Genomic DNA, 9,571 nt, shown 5'->3' on the forward strand with positions numbered 1-9,571 from the left:
TGTCCATCTGCTGAAATACATGCAATGATAGTGCTTCTTTTTGATGCTCTTGGTATACCAACCTTGACACCCTTTCCAGATTTGCTGAAGACGGAAACACTCTGTTTATCTGCCCACTCATTAAATCCCACTTCATCATTGTTGAACAATAGAGCGTATTCAATTCCATTGAAATTATCTTCAAATGTCAAATAATTATTCAATACATTTTTATAATTTGTTTGAATTCTTTCCATTTCTTCCGGTTTGGCTTGAACTTCATCATAACCATGAAACTTTTTAGCGTGTTTGATTATTCCCTTTCTTGTCATTTCGAACTTGTAATCAAAAGACTAACAAAGGAAATCAAACAATGTTGGAGTTACACTTAAACAACGTGAATCACAATAATCAAACAAAGAAGCAATTGCAGTATCCATTGTTTCGTTGATTTTACAAGAATGAATGGGTTCTGATACTCTTTGTTTTAAATGTGTCGATATTGCTCCTTTGGTAATACCAAATAACAGACCAGGTGTTTTATTGCTCACTTTATAACGAATCTTTAAATGCTGTATTTGTTGCACTGCGCTCATTTTTCTTTCAAATTCTTCATCGCTAGCAAACGCTGAAATGTTCTGAAGTGCTTGAATGTAAAAGTCATCTATCACTTCTCCCTTTTTATAGGACTGCACCAAATTCAGCTTCATTTGCTGTCTTGATATTGCTGCTTTTCTTTTGGGTTTGTTGATTGGTGATTTAAAAGGTTTCACAACTTGGCCCGCCTCGACGATGTTTTTGATTTCTTCGAGAAAATTTCCTTGTTTTTCAAATTGCATTTTGTTTCTAAATTTTTAATTCAAAAAATATTTAAATCATTATTTTTTAAAAATAGAAATGTTTGAAAATTTATCAATTTTGTTGTTAAATGTGATAGAAAAAATAACTACCGAAATAATAGTTTTAAGGGGCTAATGTTTAGTTGCCGGCTAATGTTAAATAGACAATCTGTAATTATAATATAAAAAATGTATGGATACTTTATTATTATTACTTGTTAAAATTTTCAATTTAAAGAAACGCTATTTTTATTTAAATAATTGGGTTAATTTTGAAAGAGTAAATGTTTTAATAAATATACTTAATAATTTAAACAAAATTTGTATTTGTGTAATATCTTATTAATTATATTTCGGTATAACTACAAAATATTTTTAAAAATAGAAATGACATGATTCTGTTATTTATTTTTAATGAAAAGGAAATGTCATTAAGTATAAAATAACAAATAAATTTCCCATTTTTATTTTTGAAAAAACAAACAAGAAATTTAAACATAAAATTATTTTAATGTTAAATATTAAAATAAAAATTGATTAATTGTCAACAAGTTGATAAACAACTATTCTTTTTGGCGTAAACTTGTCGCCATCGATTAAATCACCTTCACTCGTTGCAAATTTGTATGAGTGACAATGATTTTTATCTACTCCCTTTTTATAAACACCGATGTCATAGTCATTGATATAATTACACCCAAATGCAAACAGTCTATTATAACGTTCTTTTTGTGTGTACAAATTAAACGCGTCGCATTTTTGTTTCACGTTGAATATTTTTGTATTAAAAATTCCATTTCTCTTCAACGAAAAGACGAACGTTTTGTCATCGATTTTAAATTTATTCGTTTCATCGATTTTATCAAAAAACACGCCACCAAACTTGTTGTTCTTTGTATCTTCAATTAAAAAACACAAATTACTTTTGTTGATAATTTTAGAGTCAAACACGGAGGTGTCATTTGACCAGTCATCTACGTCACTATTAAACACAACACTTGATATCTTCTTATTCAAAAGATTTTCTAAGCGATCTTGTTCTTCAAGAGATATTAAAAAGGGTATATCTGCGTTTTCTGCGTACTTTCTATACATCTCACAATTTTTGATTTGCTCGATTTTAAGCATTTTTTCAGAATTGAGAAGTTCGAGTTGTTCTTCAAGCGGTTTAGTTTTTATTTTGTATTGTTCTTCAATTATTGAAATTTGTATATTAATAACATCCTGCGCTATTTTAAATTCATTTTGCTTTGAAACTTCATTAAAATCATTTTTCATTTGGTTTGTTATTACATCAAGTTCTTTTAAAACGTCGGCAAATGACTGAATTACAACTTTTCTTTTTAAATAAGTTTCTTCAATTTTATCATAAAATCCTTCTGCATCAGTAAGTCTTTGAGATAATGAGTGTGACTTGTTGTCAATGAAAGTTGTTTTGATAACTACATCATTTAATGTTGTGTATTCGCTCTGCAATTTGTCAGAAAGTGTTTTTAATTGTGTAAAATGATGATCCATTTATATTTATTAATATTCAGTTCATTCAAGTTTTTCAAATTTAATGAAATTTCATAATAGTTTATTTCATTTATTTTTTTTCTTATTGTTTTTTTTAAATAAATATTTATTATGAAAAAATCAAATTGCTTAGCTTTCTATAAAATATTATGCTACTTTCGTTTATAATACCCATTTTCTAATAACAATTTTATTATTTAATTGTTATTATTAAAACAAATCTAGAATCTCAAATAAATTGAGAAATGAAAAAAATTGATGTTATATCTTTCATATACATTGTTTATGTGTTGATCATTGTTAGTTTAAATTCTAACATACTGAAATACTTGTTTTGAATGTCAGCCATTGGCTCAACAATAAAAACAAAATACTGATTATTCAAACAATAAATATTAAATAATCATAAATTAAATAATATTTTTTAAAATGTTATAAAATTCGAGTTATGATCAATTGTTTTTAATTTGTAATTAAATATATAAATAATTTAATTTTAATGTTTAAAAAACAATGGTTTATATTTTATTGTTTTTAAGTTTTCAAACATGTAATGTTTAAAATAGATTATTTACCACACAACAAAATAATTATAAAATAACATTTTATAGTATATTTTATAATGATTTATAAATACTCAACTCAAACAAAGATGAAGATTATATGTGACAAATGTGATGTTTGAATTTTTAATTTAAAAAAATAATCATGTTTGAATATTAGAACATTCTATTAATATAATAATTTATATTTTCGGATATTAAAATATGAACACAATTCACAATATTAAATTTGTTTTATAGAAGTGGTATTGAAAAAGCATTAAAATTTTATTTAATATTTTAATAATTATTGTTTTTATATGAAATTGATTGAATGAAATATCCATTATTCACAAAAATATTCATGTTATTATTAGGTATAAATTATCTATTTAAACTCGAGTCATTATGAAATATACATCAAATGATTTCTATCATTCTTATCTCATTTGTAGCTCAAGCTGAATATCTTATGTCCATGGATAACGAATACATGAATGTCTATCTTCTTGATAAGTGTTATTATACTGGAGGCAACACTTATACTAAATATGTGAGAGAAGACAAGAAAGCAAAAGGTTACACATCAGCAACTTGTGGTAATTGGCATGATGAGGGTTCTTTTGATCTTGAGAATGGTCAGTCATTTGTTGATAACCTTCCAGAATACTCAGTAGTTGTTTATTCATACATTGATGCTAAAGACTGCAAAATCAAAGAAAGTGAAGCAAGACCAATAGAAATGATTCTTAAATCTGGGTGTATCAAAACTTCAGAAACAACTTCAACAAAAACAGAAAATAAAGATGGAAGATTCATGAAAAATGATTATGATGCATCTAACAGCTGTACTGGAACTCCATCAAATATCATCAACAAAGAAATGGACAAATGCTTCACGGATATCGACGGCTTTTATTACACCGCCAAAGACTCTGCTGTGACTTTTTCAGTGTTCATAGCATTCGTATTGGCTTTTCTATTTTAATTAAGTTTTAGATAAATTGTTATTTTATAAAAATATATTGTGTTTTAATATTTCACAAAAACAGTTTAGAATCAAATCATTTTATGTTTTTACTTGTTAATTTGAGAAGATAGACAAAGTTTTATAAAAATGAGCAATTAACTCTGATGTGTTTGAAATGAAAAATATGGATAGATAGTTTTTTCTATATATATATTTATTGTTAATAACGGTGTCCGGACAAAAAATGTTGGCAAAAATAATGTAGGACAAAATAATGTGGGCAATAATAACAATTCAACAAAAGTTCATTTGAATTCAACAATTAACAATTTTTTTAAAAAAACATTTTTTTAAATCTATTTTTATAAATAATTATTCAATTAATAGAACTTGATTCAATATCAATTTTGTAGTTTTTAGGTCAATTTCCCGATAAAATATAACATTAAAACCATATTAAAATGCATTTGGTAGTGACTAACTTAATAAATACAACAGAAATAAACATCTTGTGATAAAACTAATTAAATAAACCGATTAAAATTTATGCTCGGGCAACAAACTAGCCAGAAAAAAACAAAAAATGGCAATTATAGAGAATTGCCTATTGTAGATAATTATGTATTTAATTGGGATTATGGTGATATTTACAAGTGCAAAAGTAAAGGCTGTCCAGTCAAAATACAAATCACTGAACAAGAAAGCATCAACGGGAAAGTGTTATTTAAATCTTTTCGTTTCGTCAATACAACTTTAATTCAACATTACCACCAAAAACACATGGCACTTAAAAATACGAAAAGAAAATTTTGTTAAAAACAAACGTTGAAGAAAAAGCAATTTTATTGTTATCAACAAACACGATTGTCGACTTATTACCAGATATGGTCACTGCTAATTCAAGAAAAAGTACCATTACAAGACAAACAAATAGAATAAAGAAAACTGTGATTGATAGAGAGTTGGACAATATATTACATCAAGAAGACAAATATTTGTATAGACAAACCGAAGAATTTGTCATTTTTGCTAGTCGTTTGAAAATGGAATTGTTGAAAAATAGAAAAATATACTGTTTGTGCATGGACGGAACGTTTGCTTCTTGTCCAGAAGAGTTTAGTCAATTATACACAATACACTGTTTACTCCCAAATGGTCAGTGTTTTCCTTTGTACTATTGTTTAACAAAACGAAGAAGAATGGAAGACTATATCAACTTGTTTGCCGTATTACAAGAAACACACCATGGTATTTTTGGCAAGTTGTTGTTTACAAATGAGACATCAACAATGAGTGACTTTGAAAATGCGGTTTTAAATGTATTAGAGTCGTTTAATTGTGATGTCCATTGTTGCATGTTTCACTTTTGCCAATGTGTTTGGCGCAAAATTGTAAATTTTGGGCTTGTACCGTTTTATATCGAAGGAACCAATGAGAAGTTGGTAATGAAATGGTTGATGATAATACCATTTTTAAAGAAAATGATATCAGACCACTTTTTGCAAAATTTAAAAGTGTAATTTATAATAACATTTTTAAATTTCAAGAAAATGTTTTTGCGTTGTTAATAAAACTTTATGAGTACTTTGAACGAGTGTGGATTAATGGAAATTTCCCAATATGTTATTGGAGTCAATATAATAGAGATGTAAGAACGGATAATAGAAGCGAATCATTCCACTCTTCTTTAATAAAGAAGTTGAACACTCCGAAACCTTCAATTGAAAAGTTGTTGTTAGTTCTTGCTAAACATGAAAATTCCGTTATTGTTCAAATTAAACAAATGATAGAAGGAAAAAAACATGAAACTAAAAGCATCTTTGTCCAAAAAAAACAAGCAAATCAGACAATTGACCGAAAGTTTTTACAATGAGAGTCTGACACTGTGTGAGTTCATTAATTCTTTGATTTGCATTGAATCGTTTTTATTACACGAGAACAACTTCGAAAACGTGGAATTGCACAATGAAAATGAAGCGGGTGAGTGGATTCCAAAGAAAAAAGAAGAATCTATTGATGTAACGAAAAATGATTTGACTTTAGATTTGAACATGTATGGCATTTCTTATGTCGATCACGATGAAACTTATAAAGAATGTAATACAATACCTTTATCTAGTGATGACTGTTCGATGGAAATCGAAACTCCAATGCAAATTGAAGAAGAAGTTGAGAATACAACAAAAAATAACACCTCATGTAAAAATACTATTATCGCTGTTAAGAAAACAATTACTAAAAAAAGAAAAACTATTCATGATATTCAAATTGAGAGAAAAAGATTGGCCAAAAAACGCAAAGAATTAAAACCAAAGAAATGATAATTTTAATAATAACATTTAATTGGGTTTATAACAAATTAAATTGAATTTTTATTATTACAAACAGTTAAAATAATTATACAAATTTATTACTAATTATTTATCGTTTTTTTATTTGAAAATGAGTGAAATTTTATAAGTTCGTAATTTATTGCGATTTTTGGTTTAAGCATATTATGTAATATGTTTAATAAGCGGTGTTTGGTTGATCTGAAAGTAACGTTTTTTCATCCAAATTCCTAAATAATAAAATCGTTTTAAGAACATATTTAACTTAAAATTAGCTGAGTACGGTATTGAAACTTGTTTAAATAAGATGTTTATTTCTGTTGTATTTATTAAGTTAGTCACTACCAAATGCATTTTAATATGGTTTTAATGTTATATTTTATCGGGAAATTGACCTAAAAACTACAAAATTGATATTGAATCAAGTTCTATTAATTGAATAATTATTTATAAAAATAGATTTAAAAAAATGTTTTTTTAAAAAAATTGTTAATTGTTGAATTCAAATGAACTTTTGTTGAATTGTTATTATTGCCCACATTATTTTGTCCTACATTATTTTTGCCAACATTTTTTTGTCCTGTCGTCGTTAATAACAACAATTAAGAAAAAAAAGAAGAAAACTAGTCAATTATATTTTCATTTTTATTTTACCTATTTTTATATTATATATTTTAATACACATTACTGAAAAATATGTTTGTTTGATCAAATTGATAATTCCATTTTAACTATAACACAATACATATTGAAAAATATTATTTTTTTAACTAATAATATATGATATAAATTTCAAAACAACAACAAAATGTTGAATTAATAAGTTAACTTTACGAAATAATAACTGAATAAACTTTATCTCTGTTTATGTACAAAAAACAAATCACTTTTTTCTTATTGTATTTTAACTAAAAAGATCTTAAATTAAGAACCGTGTGTCAATTTGAAGTATAAATGACTGATAAATTTCGAAGCGTTCTAATGAAAACTTTAATGCACGTTTTTTTTAACAATTGTTGACCATTTAGAACAAGTGGAAATTTAAAAAAAAAATGAAGACCATTAGTTTGCGCGAAAACTAATCGATTTCTTGTTTTTGAATTTGTTTTTAATTATTCTAAAAATAAAATGTGATCTTGATAAAACTAACCCATTTTTTACATTTTCACCAAAAAATCAATTAGGTTGACTTGCAAAAGTTAAGTCGGAAGACAATACTATTTAATGTAAAACTGTTATTATAAATCAAATCATTATTCTTACAAGACTGAACATTAGAGCTTTAAAAACAATTTACAATATCCCTATTTACAAATTTTACATTATCACAGTTAAATACAAATACTATAATAAATTTAATAACCAAAGATATAAATTTAAATAAATGCAATTTTTTAAACTTTTTTGTTTTTGACTTGCCATTTAATTATTTTTTTAGCCGCTTTTTATTATCATATACAGTTGTGCCTCGATATCTTGAACTTTTTTTGTAAAAATGTCTCAATAACAAATATAAAAATAGACTTTTTAAATATTTTGTAAACATGAATCAAATTTGCCAATAAATTAATTTTTAAAATAACTTTCAATTTTTAATCAACTGTTTGTTCTTGTATTCAAATTATTTTTCCTGTATTCATTACTTTTTAAAGTTGAGTTGGTAAATTAAAACCAAATAATGAAATGTGATATTTATTAAATTGTTATGATATTATGATATTTAAAAATAAAAAATTATTACATGTTATAAAAAGGTTATGAAACTAATTAAAGACATTAATGTCTACACAAAACAAAGATTTATATGTTATCATTGATTTGGGTACCACATTTTCAAGTTTGAGTTACTCTGACAATAATACCCAACGTGTTACTATGCTTGATTTTGGTATTGGTAGAATAGTATCGGCTTTGACAGTCAATTTTACTCAGACCCCGATAGGCGTATCTGTGGAAAATACAAACGTCATTGGTCAATACAAGATGTTCATTGGTCTGAATTATGATGATCCTGCTATTCAAACAATTTTCAACGAACTTTCATACAAAATTGACAAAGATGGCCACAACCGAATTACAATTCCAGTAGTTTACAACGGCAAACAATACTCTTTTTACCCGAAGAAGTATCTGCTTTTGTTCTTTCAAATTTAAAGAAACAACTCATCCATAAAACGGGAGTCAAAGAAATTAATATTCGTGCCGTGTTGTGCTGCCCCGTTTCGTTTAATGACGCACAAAAGGAAGCTACTTCAAGGGCTGCTCAATACGCTGGAATCGATGTCGTCAAATTAATCCTGGAACCAACTGCTGCATTTTATTTCTATGGCATTCGAAACCACGGATTTAACATTGAAAATGATGTCACCAAAAAAGACACAAAAGTGCCTTTTCGATACCCTAAAATGCCAACTGAAATTAATGAAGGAATATTCTTGACCTTCGACTTTGGAAGAGGAACTTTGGAAACAACCGTCGCTCAACTTAAAAATTCAAATATTACGTTTTTGGCGGTGAACGGGGATCCGAAACTTGGAGGTATTGACATCGACTTAAAATTGACAAAATATCAAAATGAGGTGGAAAAAAGAAGATGAAAATAGATTCAATACTGTCTTTTTTGTTGGTAAGAAGCTCACTCCAAGCAACGAAAAGATATTAAAACGACGTAAACACAGACTTCAAAATTAGTGGAAAAAACGAAAATTGCTCTTTCAATAGCACAACAAAGTGTTGTTGATTTGTCAGAGTTTTATTGTGGAGTTGATATTGACGATGATGTTGAAACATCGAACATAGCAATTTCAAGAGAAGACATTGAAATTGGGTGCAAAGATATTTTCAGAGGTGTTTAAATCTTGTCGCACAAACACTTTTGGAGTCCAAAGTGCCAAAGAACAAGTTGACCAAAATTCTGTTAGTAGGAGGGAGTTCACAAATGCCGTATGTGCAAACATTACTTGAGAAAGAGTACGGCAATATAGTGTTAAAGGATTACGACTGTAATGTTGTAGTAGCTGAAAAGGCTGCTCTATATTGTCGCAATATGGCACTTTATGGGGAAACAAATGAAAATGAAATTACATGTAACGAAATTGAAATGAGCGGAGTGGATGATACTAACAAGAAGGTGATGGTACCAATTATTGAAAAGGGAACAAAAATTCCATTCAGAAACACGTTCCCCGTTTTTCCCATTAGAAATGACGTGATTGTCGAATTGTATGAAAACAAAAAGAAAATCGGCGTGTTCGTTATTGATAACATTCAGAAAAAGACCAATAATGAGTTGTTCGAATGCGAAGTTAAAATTAATACATTTTGGTATTTTTGGAGGTAAAATGTATCGGGAAAAACAGATATGCAGTGAATGTTGACAGAGAAAAGATACAG

General features: G+C 27.1%; 4 protein-coding genes across 4 annotated transcripts; 3 read left to right on the plus strand and 1 right to left on the minus strand.

The window, feature by feature from the left end:
* Positions 1 to 925: 925 nt before the first annotated feature.
* Positions 926 to 2,336, minus strand: EIN_521260 (hypothetical protein; the record flags this gene model as incomplete). Its single annotated transcript, XM_004258452.1, has 2 exons — positions 926 to 1,018; positions 1,383 to 2,336. The coding sequence occupies 2 exons, from the start codon at positions 2,334 to 2,336 to the stop codon at positions 926 to 928; spliced, it is 1,047 nt and encodes a 348-aa protein (XP_004258500.1).
* A 966-nt stretch (positions 2,337 to 3,302) lies between these two features.
* On the plus strand, positions 3,303 to 3,866 carry EIN_521270 (hypothetical protein; the record flags this gene model as incomplete). The annotated part of the gene is made up of 1 exon (XM_004258453.1): positions 3,303 to 3,866. The coding sequence occupies one exon, from the start codon at positions 3,303 to 3,305 to the stop codon at positions 3,864 to 3,866; it is 564 nt and encodes a 187-aa protein (XP_004258501.1).
* A 4,091-nt stretch (positions 3,867 to 7,957) lies between these two features.
* EIN_521280 (heat shock protein, putative) lies at positions 7,958 to 8,775 on the plus strand (the record flags this gene model as incomplete). The annotated part of the gene is made up of 2 exons (XM_004258454.1): positions 7,958 to 8,171; positions 8,303 to 8,775. 2 exons carry the CDS (start codon positions 7,958 to 7,960, stop codon positions 8,773 to 8,775), a joined length of 687 nt encoding a protein of 228 aa, XP_004258502.1.
* A 341-nt stretch (positions 8,776 to 9,116) lies between these two features.
* Positions 9,117 to 9,518, plus strand: EIN_521290 (hypothetical protein; the record flags this gene model as incomplete). The annotated part of the gene is made up of 1 exon (XM_004258455.1): positions 9,117 to 9,518. One exon carries the CDS (start codon positions 9,117 to 9,119, stop codon positions 9,516 to 9,518), a length of 402 nt encoding a protein of 133 aa, XP_004258503.1.
* Between the last annotated feature and the right edge of the window lie 53 nt (positions 9,519 to 9,571).

The sequence above is a fragment of the Entamoeba invadens genome (genome assembly GCF_000330505.1).
Source record: "Entamoeba invadens IP1 unplaced genomic scaffold scaff_1105074725903, whole genome shotgun sequence".
In the NCBI taxonomy this organism is placed as follows: domain Eukaryota; phylum Evosea; order Mastigamoebida; family Endamoebidae; genus Entamoeba; species Entamoeba invadens.